The 12,759-nt window shown below is 51.2% G+C and overlaps 1 protein-coding gene across 1 annotated transcript; it reads right to left on the reverse strand.

Moving 5' to 3' along the window:
- Nucleotides 1-2,534: 2,534 nt before the first annotated feature.
- Nucleotides 2,535-3,187, reverse strand: LOC142790723 (uncharacterized; the record flags this gene model as incomplete). The annotated part of the gene is made up of 1 exon (XM_075885340.1): nt 2,535-3,187. A coding segment is annotated over exon 1 (337 nt), but the record flags the coding sequence as incomplete, so codon positions are not given.
- Nucleotides 3,188-12,759: the final 9,572 nt, after the last annotated feature.

The following is a 12,759-nucleotide window of genomic DNA, read 5'->3' on the forward strand; positions in this document are numbered from 1 at the left end:
GCGGCGGTGTTGGGTATATACTGCCACCATGCAGGAACAAGATGAACAGCCGTCGGTGCATGTACCCAGCAGGCGCCGTCAGTTAACGGGGGCAGGTGTCACTACGAACGGGTGCCGTTAGTGAACAGGTGCAGTTATAAGTAAACCGGCAGGAGCCTTAGTGAAGGGAAATTGTTAGTAAAAGGCTGCCTTTATGTGTGTCGTCAGCGAGTAGGTGGCGTATACCATATAGACTGAACGGGTGCCGTAACTGAAAAGGTCTCGTTGGTGAACCGGTGTATAGGACACGTCGTTTGGGAGCAGGTGCCGTTATTGAACAGGCGTAGTTAGCGAACCGGTAGGTGCCTCACACTGAAGAGGTGCTGTTTGTACAAGGCTGCCTTAACGAACGGCTGTCGTTTGTGAACAGGTGCCGCTATCGAATTAGTATAACGTTATTGAACAGGTTATGTATACTGAACAGGCAATACGTATACATGTTTGAATCTGTGAGTCTCCAGTGAAGTGTACAATTTTGGCAATGAAACTTGATGGGTATGACGATTTCACGATAAGAAATTTCGGCGTGAATAGCTATTAAACCCAGTTTAACCGAAATGCGTAGTCACGTCTTTTCTCGGCGCTTGATTGTAAGCACGTAAAGAGAAGCGTCATCTTCTTTCTAGCGATGCTTGTGAAAATTAACCCAATATTGCGACGTTCAGGAATCGCTCGCATTAACAATGTTTCAGTGAATATTCGGATTTTCTATAATGTACGCTGACAATGAACTTTTAATCTACACATTGGAAGACGAACCTCACAAAGAAACAAACCCTGTCAATCACGATCAGCCGAGAATTTCACGATGCTCAGAAACGCGGTGAATTCGAGAGAAGCATCTGAGCAACGGCTTTCTTTTGAAAGTGAAACCCCACGAAATGGCCTTTCCTTACATCGACGAATCCGTGTCGCGTTTACGCTATACGCAAACGCTCTTTTATATGTTCGAAGTATACGTCTTCCAAAAGTACGTCTTACAGGACCACGTGAAGACTCAACACGAGACTCCATATAAAGGGTGCATACGCATCCATGGAAATGGGTTTCGCGTGTATATAGCACGTAGAGGGCGTTTTGAGGCGCAACGAAATGTGCATAGGTCGCGCTCCTTAGTGAACATAACCTCTGATATCAGTGAACATAAGGTCGTAACGATAACGCAAACCATCTCTACCTGTTGAGAATAACGAAGACTCCATGCTCCCCAAGAAAGAAAGTTTCAACAGCGTAAAAATAGCCTTCACTACAGTGCTTCAATGAAACAGAGGGTTCTTCACAGAAGCTCACCCGAAGTTGCGTAACCTAACAACCAGGTGGCGCGGTGTGCTTCCGAGACGAATCTTCAGAGTGCATTTGAACAAGCGTGTACGGTCGTAAATGGTTTAGGACGGCACAGCGGAAACGGAAGGCACTCGCGTTTAGGGCCAAAGGGGTCACAAGACGAAGCTCAGAAAGTGAAACTTCAGAAGAAGAGGTCGTGGGAACCGGACATACCCTGTGAGACCCAATCGTACCGTTGTAAGTCGAAGATAAAGAGGAAAGTAAAGTGCGAATCAGCGTGACGTTGGCTGTGGGCGATGTACGGATTAGTGATCACGTAACCACGGTGAAACTGAGACCTAACAACCGATGAAAGAACAGAACAAATCTCCGAATTTTCGATTATTGTTATTAGCTTTCAGAATGTAGCCTATCCGTACGAGGTTCTCCACAAGGTGGTATGAAGACTGGTTTTGAAGCCTCGATGATCTATAGCTGTGAGCGCAATTAATTCTGTAACTATAGCAGCAACGAAATAAAAATAAAAAAGGCGCAAAGAAACAAAAGAAAAGAAAGCTATATAGACACGACGTGGCGCATAGCTCGTAAAGGAGATGAAGATTAAAAAAGAAAAGTCATCCGACAAGTTCGTAGCACAACGCTACCAAGGAAACCTGGGCTGATTTCTCGAAAGAAAGCTTCGTAAAGAATGTACAAACAATTTGTCATTGTTCGGCATTCGACGATCCATCCACCATCTCAGCTAACCAACAGGCTGGTGGATGGACGAAAATTTTGAGCGAAAAGCAAACTGCCGAGAATTTTCCGAGCGTCTCTTATGAGAGGCAGCAACACAGCTGACACGCTTGCATTCCCGATTTTTTGAACGAAGTACACCATAGAAAATGTGGCATGGGTGCAGTCACACGTTGCTACCTGCAGGTGCACTGTGCAGACAAATTATGAAACGCGGATGGCTAGTAAGTCACACCCCGTATACCGAGTCCATAGCCCCTCGTAGAGGTTTGGGGGGAGGCGAGACACCGTTATCGCCAACTCCGTCGACGCGCAGGTACGCAATACTGATCGCCGACCATCGGAGCCTCCTCCTTCGCACGGGGCACACACACGCACACACAGACACCAAAGAGGGGCGTAATCTCCTCGGCCAGAAGAAGCAGCACAGGAGCCGATCATGGGCGCGATCATCGGGGCTACATGAGTATACTCACCCAGCATCTTGCTCAGGTCGGCGTTGTGCAGGTCCGGGTTCTCGTCGGCGAGCCTTTTGCGTTCCCCTTTGGCCCACACCATGAAGGCATTCATGGGCCTTCGGATGCGCTGTTCGGCGCTCCTCTTGCCCGCCGCCAGGGCGGCCACCTGTTGCTGCGTCGGACTCTCGGGCGGCGGCGGAGGAGCCACCACACCGACGACGTTCACGGGGTTGCACCGCTGCTGAGGCGGCGGCGGTTCGAGACTCCAGCGCGGCGCCCACTCGCCGCCGGTGGCGGCCGCTGCCGCCGCCGCAGCGAGCTCCAGCTCGCGCGGATCGTGCTGCTCCCGTTGCATCCCGGCACTCCGCTGGCGCGCGCCGCCGACCGTGCGGCCATGCTTCGGGCTCGGAGCCAAGCCGCCCCCCCGCGCGTCCGACGCGGCCAATCGGAGCGCGCGCGGCGTCGTACGTCAAAAGCACGTGACGCGCGGCCAATGGGAGAGGAGGCGCGTTGCGCACGCGCGCTCGGCGTCCGCGGCTTATCCGTTCGCGCGCACCCGCTGCTCGCTTTCCGCAGCAGCAACGCCGGAGTTGCGGCGCTACGTCGCGCCCGGTTCGTGCGGGGGAGGCGGGCTCCCCGACCGCGTTCCGTTGACTGGCAGCTTGACAGTGCGCGGCGGCCTCGTGCGCTGCAGGCAACGGCCGCCGCTCGCTCCTCTCTCGCCGACGACGCTGGAGAAGTGAAAGGCTGCAAAAAAGAAGAGAAAAAAACCTTTTCTTCTACACAGACCCCTGACAACAGCTGGCGAACCGGACCACGGGCTCCGACAACGGGTCGGACCGCCGGCGCTCGGCTCTGATGGATCACGGCGCATGCTGCCGTAGCGCGCAGTTGGACGTCCCGCTGAGATTTCGCGCTCCGCGGGGGGTTTTTTGCGCGCTCTGTTTTTTTTTTTCTTTTCCCCTCAGCGCGAGTCTTCGTCGCTTGCCACAGCTGCTGCGGCTGCTGCTGTACGACTTAAACTTGCGGGGAAGAGCTGTGCAAAGCACAGTCCTCGTCGTTTCGTGGAGTTTATTTCTGGCGCATTTTTTTCCCAGCTGCACGCTCAGACCAGAGGCTGCACTCGCTGCTTGTCGGCGGGGCAGCTGACCCAGATGGCCGGCCCAGATCGGTCCAGCCGCGCTGCCTTATCGGCGCCCAGTGTGCTTCCGCCTTCGCCCCCGCCGTGCTTTGCGCGTAACGCGGGCAGCACACACGCACATAGAGGGCGCTGCGCCCCCCGATGATCCCGGATCCACCATTACTGGCAAATGGTTCTCCTCCCGGAGATTTCTTTTCTTCTTCTTTGTCTTTCGTCATTTCTGTTTTATCTCGGATGGGGGGTTTTATAGCGCGACGGTCGTTAGGCGCCGCCCTCCGGCATGACCCGGGTCCCCTTTCTGGTCTGGGATCCGATCCCAAGGACGCCACCCACTCTCCGGGAGTCCCATACTCCGCGTGTCGTTACGAGGAGAAAGAACGGGTCGTTCAACCCCGAAGCCACGCCCCTACGCCCACTCCTGGGTCCTTTTTTTTTCGTGTGTGCGTCCGGAGGACACGCCCCCTCCGGAACCCCGGGTTCAGTTAACTTCTCTCCGCAGCTTCTCTTTTTTTCTTTGTTGGAGTTTGTCTCCTCGATAACCGCTAGCCGCACGATCGTGTCCTGGCTTATTTAGGAGGTCTTTCTTTTTTTCCTTATCCCTTCGTGTAGGCAAGCTCGTTCTCCCTTTGATCGATGGTCTGTCGGACGCCGTTAGGAGGAATAAGGGCTGCCCGCGGGCGCGCAAATGCTGGAAGCAGGCGAGCGATCAGAAAAAGGGGTGAATCGGAAAGGTCAGATACCGAAACTTTGCGCAACCCTCGCGTGACTCAGCGCACCGAGCGGTGTCACTAATGGTTCCGCGGACAGCCGTTATGGCGGCGCTTCTGGTGTTACGGTGTCTGTCCCGATGGGCCGAAGGTGTGTGCGATGTCGATGCGGGCCGAAGATAAGGCGCATAAAGCTGGAGACCCGCAAGTTTTGTAAAGAAACGGGGTCAATCCAGAGCACAGTACTGTTATAAGAAGGAGGGGGGGGGGGTCTTCCTTCTCATCTGAGGGTCAGGTTTGTTTTGGCAGGAATTCATTAAATAGGCACTACAAGAACTAGCAGAATGAGAAAAAGCTCGAGACCACCAAGTATTGTAAAGAAACCGGGTCAATCCGGAGCGCTTTACTCTAATAAGAAGAGGGGGGGTCCTTCCTTCTCATCTGAGGGTGAGGTTAGTTTTGGCATGAATTCATTAAAGAGGCACTACAAGAACTTACAGAAGGAGAAAAAGCAATTAAAGGACAACCATAGATCGGTCGCCATTAATAAACTACGCACCAGCTGCCCAAGGCGTTCGAAACACACAGTCGAGGAGTCTCCTCGCCTATGTAGCGTAATCACGCACAAGGGTGGGTCAAATCATATAAAGGAGGCATCAGTTCTGTACCTCAGCTTTACTCACTCGGACCTGCATTGTTGCTGCTTATCAGGCAGGGTTAAGGCGACGTAAGTATGTGACAGATATGGCGAACGGATCCTGATTGAATGAAATGTGGGGTTTAACGTCCTAAAACCACCGCATGATTATGAGAGACGCCGTAGTGAAGGGCTCCGGAAATTTCGACTACATGGGGTTCTTTACGCGTGCACCCAAATCTGAGCACGCGGGCCTACAACGTTTCCGCCTCCATCGGAAATGCAGCCGCCACAGCCGGGGTGGCGAACGGATCCTCGATGTTGCATTCCCATAGCTCTTTACTTCCGAAACTTTACTTCCGGAAACCGGGGATATATGCTGGCTGTTGTGAAGAAGCTCGTTGTGAAGAAGCATGCATTGCGATGATTTCTTCCGAACTTGGCGAATGAGTATATGTGTTTATGAAGAGGAAAGGTGAGAGAGAGAGAGAGGGGGGTTAGGCGATGAAATTCACGCTCCCAATGGCGTCACTTAATTTGGCTCAGCAGGCGAACGTTGATCGCTGTGCTGAATTTGCTTGCGCGGTGCACGCACTGGCCACACCACGTCGCTCTTCGGACTGCTCAAGTGCCGACCGCCTGCAGGACAACTTCACGGCCACCGCACGGAGATCCGAGCGTGCTCTAATAATTAGACTCGAACGAGAGTCCTCAAACACTTAATCGTGGCCCCAGTATCGCTATACACCTAAGTGTCAAGTATACCACGTGACAGTTATCGGCGACCAGATAAGAAAGATGTGCGGGCAGGAGTGTCTGGCAATGCGCGGTGCTTATCTCTCACACCACCGAGGATAAGGGTGCAGTAGAAAGGCGCTATCTCTCTCTCTCTCTCTCTCTCTCTCTCTCTCTCTCTATCTCTCTCAAATTTTCTCAACTATTACTGATAGATAGATAGATAGATAGATATATAGATAGATAGATAGATAGATAGATAGATAGATAGATAGATAGATAGATAGATAGATAGATAGATAGATATCTGGGGTTTAACGTCTCAAAACCACCACATTATTATGAGAGACGCCGTAGCGGAGTACTCCGGAAATTGCGACCACCTCGGGCTCAACTATTACAAACCACCATATACTAGTTTTGGCAACTGGCATAACAGAGCACATATATGCAGGCAACCAACGAAGAAGCGAAGGCGAGCGCCTTCGGAATCGAAGCAATAGCGCCATTACAGCGATAAGAGATGCATGTCCACGAATCAGCGAATATCGTGGTGGCTGTGGATGATGATCGTATTCGATTTCACGTAAGCTCGTTCACTGAACAATGTAAGCGACCTGTATTGGTAGACCAACCGCGACTTCATAAAACAGCTTCTCACAGTGTCACAGATAGCTCTGGTGACGTCAGCATACGCGCATAATAACCAGTCACGCGTAACTTCATTGTGGTAGCGTTTAAACGAACGCATTTTTTATTTGTATTATGGTGCAACGGGGACCTGCCGCGATGTCACGTGACGGTACCCTGATATGGCGGCCACGATTACGCCAGTGACGTCAATCCACTCCATTGTAAACGGCATTGAAGGTTATGCCGATTCGCGCTTGCCTTATCGCTAGTATTGTACACTATACCGCGTTTGATTCTGCTGATATCGGTTTTTGTTGTGTTTCATTCCGTTTATTCCTTTCTTTTATCAGTATACTTCAACCACGACCATAGGCATGCGTAGGGCTCACCATTAGGAGGGTTAAGTTGATTGATTGATTGATTGATCGATATGTGGGGTCTAACATCTCAAAACCGCATATGATTATGAGAGACACCGTAGTGGAGGGCTCCGGAAATTTCGACCACCTGGGTTTAATTAACGTGCGCCCGAATCTGAACACACGGGCCTACGACAATTCCACTTCTATCGAAATTGCAGCCGCCACAGCCGGGATTCGATCCCGCGACCTGCGGATCAGCAGCCGCGTACCTTCCACTTGGCCTCGACGGCGGTGCGAGGGTGAAGCTTCATAACTAATATTCTAGTCGATATGCTTAGAGTTGCCGACTAGTTCACCCTCACGCTAGCTACCTATATCGCAGAAAGGCGTTGGCTCCAGGTTTGATCCCGGGACCAAGACAACCGAATCATTCTTCAACTGGAAGCTTTCTTTTTAGAGAAATCAAGATGGTATTCCTTCGGCTTGTTACGCATTAGTACGAGGTACAGATTACAGCAAGGGAGATAAAAAGCCACATATCTACTTGACTACAGGTGCCTGTCTCTTACTGCCAACGGACGGCAAAAGCAAAAAAAAAAATACAACGCGTGAAGGTGGATACACAGAAAAAGAAAAAAACATGGACATATAAAAGCATGGGTAAGAAGTAATGGACATGCATGCAAAAAAAAATTATTCGGCTGATCCCACGTCCGGTGAGAATCAATTATTTGCGAAGCATCCATCAAGAAATTTGCTATGTCGCACTTTTAAAATGAGCATAAGGCATGTGGAGACTGTCACAGTCTACGCAGGAAAGGAGGTATAAGCAATCCTGTTCTCGAACATGCAACCATAAACCAAGAAGGCCGAGTGGCGTACCCAGTGCCTGTGCTCAGTGCCCCCCCCCCTCCCCCTTCCTACACCACCCTTCCCCAAACTTCTTCTGCCTACGCAACTGATATGCCTCCCACTAAATGGCGGATGACCACGTGACGATGCAGGACGCCTCGCGCATGTCCCCCGGCGGGAAGATGAACCGTGGAAGGGGCACGACGTAATAACGTCCGACTCCGTGATCTGGCGGCCCAGTATAGGGGTCGAGATCAGCCGCTGCTCCAGCTTGCGAGGGGCAGGTCACTATCATAACTCAGTTGGCATACACAGAGGAGGGTGTTACAGGAAGAACAACGCAGATGGAGAGGGTGAGGGGCAGGCTTGGAGGCGCCTTTCGGGAGCATCGTCGTCGTCGCAGTCGCCGAGACGTCTGCCGCTGTGGCTGCTACCGCAGAGTCGGTAGTTCGCCGCTAGCCACGGGAGCAAGGAAGGACGAAGCCGCCCTGCCACAGCGGAGGGAGGAGTAGCGTCTCCTCGCACGTACTGCAGAACGTCCGCATCCGGCGTCGTCGTCTTCGAGGGGTCAGCAAAGGGCGCCGCAATTACGCGACGATTTCCGGCGCCCAGAGAGCGGCGGCGGCGGTCAAGCGAGGAATAGGACGTCGCCAGAGAGGTTCCCAGGACGGTGCTTCTGCCTCCGCATACGTCGCCGCTGCCTTAGCGCTGTTGCCGACGTGTGCGTCTGTAGACGTGTGCGTGAACGCAAAATGCTGTTGCTCTGGCAGCAGAGCACGCACCCAGCGAGGACGTTGATCCGCGAAAACGCGACCCCTCCTTGTTCGCTTATCCCCTCAACCTCTCCCCTCAACCATCCTCTCCATCACTCGTTCGTCTCTGTTATCGTCGTACCCCCTCCCAACTGCTGCGTCATCATCGTCGTGCAGTTTGTACACACGCAACGAATCATGGTGAACCACCGGCGCAGTTAGTGTTAAGGGAGCAGACCTGATTATCTCTGTTGTTCTTCTAGCTCGTTTCGGGGTTGACACCGGGCCGCTCGAAAAACTCGGCGTGGTCAAGATAGCGACAGAATAATAACGCGCGCCTACCTCCTTTCCTGCCTTCTTGTTGGCGTCAGGGACACTTCCGTGCAACCTGTGGAAGCGGCATTCTGATCCGACTGCAGCGCTGCATTGGTTTCGTTTAAAAATAGAGAGAGAGAGAGAGAGAGAGAGAAGGGACCGTGAGCTTACATAGGACATTTCCACACCTCCTCCTTCCTCAAATGTTCCCTCTATTTTCTCTTTTGTACTAGCCCTTAAGGAGACCGGTAGCGCCTGTCAAGGTAGGTGCTGAAGATATGAGGCCCAGCTCCGGGTGAATTAACCGTTACCATTGTGTTTGGGCAAGAATGTGAAACGAGTGTGTCTTCGTACACGTGCCACTGCGGACGCTTATGCGCACGCGTGCGAGCCAAAAATGTCGCCCCGCTTAGTGCATCTAGGCTTGCATCATTAACGCGCAGCCTCTCAAGCGTCAGGCGAGCCCGCGTTTTTTTTAAGTTTTAACCGCTTAAAAGGTTGAGGTATACAGGCATCGTATAACAGGCATGCTCCGCCTTGGCGTGACTGTATGCTCGACCAAGGCTAATGGGGATTACGCTATTCATACATTTCATTTTTCAGAACGAAGCGAGGCATGCAGCGGTATGTATAGAGTATACAGAATAACTTAATAGTGCAAGCGTTTATTCAACATCATGCAACAAACAGGTACGTCATACGACGACCACGAAATACCATTTCTCGATTGGGATGCCGCATTCTACGTTGAATCTGCCCGGCTTTAACGCTATAACCTTGATGGTGTTGTACAGCGATCCAGATGTCTTCGCATGAACTTAAGCGTTTGTTCACATTCAATAGATCTGCCACTGATACAAATACATTCCTTTGAAAGCTGATAATCACTCCTTTCAGGAGGCGATCTGTCTTCTTCACTGTGTTTCGAATAATTTGGACAGTAACACGCTTTGTTGATTTATTGTCGCCGATGTAGCTCTTCCTTGAGTGCCTCTCATCGTTCTGCGAGTGTTTATACTATAGCTGGTAGGAGAATGGTCCTCATGTCGAACTAATCTGCCTCTCAGCAAACATGCCGCTTTGGCTCAGCTGGCTGTCAGATAATATTTAACTGCAACATTTCAGTGGTCGGCCGTTCGTATAAAGCTGTAGAAGGGGTTAGGGTAGAGAAGATTCTGACCCCCTCCCTCTCCCCCCAGCATTCTTTTTTTCATGCATGGACCCTTCAAGCGAAACTAAGATATTTACACGTCTCCAGAGCGACCATCAATTGCCAACGTTAGCTGTTTCGCAGCCCCCGAAAAATATTCTTGCTACTACAACCCCGCCCCCTCCCTCCCCGAAAAAAATTCCGGGTAAAGCTTTTCTAAGCTGCAGAATGGACTCAGGAACAGCGCAAACAATGTTATTTTTTAGGAGGGGGGGGGGGGGAGGAAGGAGCACATAACTGCTTTGCGTTCTGATTATGTTAGCTCATTTATGCTTCTTAGGCGAAAGTGAAACACGGGCATAGAGAAAGGAAATATATGCAGAAAATTGCGGCTTAGAGGACTCCATTTGTTCTGGTTGCGCGCTGTCCACAATTAGCGAGCCGAGTCTCACAGGCCGTTTGCCCATCCAAAGCTTTAGACATTTTAACACACAAATAATCACAACATCGAAGTGCAGGTCGAGAATACGGATAAGCCCGTTACCCAGCCGCTTAACGGCTTCTTTCTCAGCAAGCATGTTGGGCATCAACGAGCGCTCGAATGCTAATTCTATTATCGTTATTTGCTTTATGACAGTTCTTCCGTTTACTTACATTGCCACAGCCCGAGCTAGCACGAAAATATATTCTTCGCGGCAAAGAAGAAAACAAAAAAAGAGAGGGTTGGTTGGGAGGCACGGAGCCATATATATACCTCGCCACAAATAAAGATATACAGTTGTTCGAGAACCACGAAAAAAAACATTGTTCCCAACGAATAAAGAAGTGGTTGGATCACGTCAAACAGTGGGTCCTGTACGAGTTGTCCCAAGCCAGTGTGCTGCAACTGCCAGACCGTTTTTAACTGGCGAGCTCTTATCAGTATACAGCAACGCTGAGTAATGCGCATGGAGAGATGCCGATCGCTATACGCAGAGTCGCGGCTTGCAGCGTGGCATGTCGCGAAGAGAGCCTTCGCTGACTACCGGTACATCGTTTCGGTACCGGGAGCCAAAATTCCGTAAGACGCGGGAACGGAACGACGAGCCTCGAAAGAAATATGGGCGCGCGGCGTGCTCAAACGGGGCGAGAAAACTGTTAAGGCACGAACACACTAGCGGCGCCGCGCTCTGCCGCGCGCCGCGCGCCGCTCGCGAGACGCCGCTTTTCTCTCTTTCTCCCGCCGAGCGTCGAGGAATTTCTGCCGCCGACTCAATCGCTCCTTGCGCTATTTCTGCCGCTGCCGCCCAAGCAAAGCGCCAATCAGCGACGTGTGTGGTAGTCGCCATAGCAACACACGGAGCTCGTTTCCTTTTTTTGTTTCTGGCTGTCATTTTTCTCACGCCGTCGTTTTTTTGAAGCACGCACCATGGACACCGAACGCTTTTTAGAGGAGATTGGACTCTACCCTTCTTATACGACAAAACGGTGCCTGATTACAAAGATAAGGAAGCAAAAATGAACAGATGGGATCTTATAGGATCTATGTTTGGATTGGCAGGTAAGTGGCGATTGCGTGACTCATTGCATGCTGAGTGCGAATGAATTGTATGTTTTATTCACTCACTTGTGCAGGAACACAGGCCATGCTGAAGTTTAAAAGTATTAGAGGCAGGTGAATGAAGCTCGTGTAGGAAGTCGAGGCGAACACTCGGAGCGGTGCGCCAGGCAATAATGGCGAAATTAAGAGGCCCCTGTTCTCAATTATTGACAGCATGCTGAGGCAGACACCTCACTATGTGGAAAAGTAAGTGATCAATGACGTACCGTTTCATATTGCAGCGCACGCAGGATACCTGTTTCATGCCTTCAGTATCTCTGTACCTCCAAAGCTGATGGACCCAATATCTTCGCGGCGCATTTCGAGAGCGGCGACGCTGAAGCAACAGCAGACACGCCATCAAGGTAATGTTGAGCGTTGCGAGGAGATCGTCGTTGCCTGCCATTGTTCGCACGATTGCACCGTAAAGTCGGAGAGCTCAGAACAGACGACGAAAAAGCGCGCGAAATCTCGCGAGCTGCTGCAAGACCACTCGAGACTCTTGTCACGTGACTCCCGCAGATGTGGCCAGCGTGCCGCTTTCCACCGCTCGGCGGCGATGACGCGCGTCATGCCGCGGCGGCACGCTTTCCGCTAGTGTGCTCGTACCCTTACAGACGCCAGGTGAACCCCTTGAATTTAAGTGCGCATTTTAGATTAGGAAAGAAAAACGACAACACTTTTTTTACGTCTGCTCATCGATCAATCTTTGAGAAGTAATTTTTCGAAAACCTGGTAGAAAGAGAGAGAGAAGGAATGAAGGAAATGTGGGGAGTTTAAATTGACTGTACGTCCAGTTTGTTACCTTAAACACCGTAAGGGGACATGGGCACAACCAGAAAGGGGCGGGGGGGCGTTCAAATTTTCTCGAAATTTTTCAGTTTTTCAACGTATACAGTACACGCACGCACACATACGAACGCACGCACGCTGATACATAAAGTATTGTTGAATCCGCCCCCCACCCCCCAAAAAAAATTTCTGGCTACGCCCCCCAAAAAACAATACACATGGAAAGAAACACATACGGTGCAGGATTGCACAGGCGGTCGTTCGATTCTGTTGGCGTCAAGTAAGGCTCCCGTTTCCTTCGCTAAAAAACAACCATCGAGTTTACTCAAGACACATTCTAAGAGTCTGACATCTATCCTAATAAACTTGCTCTAGCAGGCCCGCAAGAAATCGGGCCTTAGTCTTCCCCTACCCCCCCCCCCTAATTTCGGATGGAGGGAGGGGGCGTTTTACCAAGAATAAATAATGAATGTACCAGTTTTTTCACGGCCCTCAGCAGGTGGACCACAGATCCCCCGTAGGCTGACTACCCCAACATCTCGCTTGATGCCACAGCTGCCCTACTTCCTTAGTTTATACAACGGACTC

The sequence above is a fragment of the Rhipicephalus microplus genome, unplaced genomic scaffold (assembly GCF_043290135.1).
Source record: "Rhipicephalus microplus isolate Deutch F79 unplaced genomic scaffold, USDA_Rmic scaffold_123, whole genome shotgun sequence".
NCBI lineage: Eukaryota > Metazoa > Arthropoda > Arachnida > Ixodida > Ixodidae > Rhipicephalus > Rhipicephalus microplus.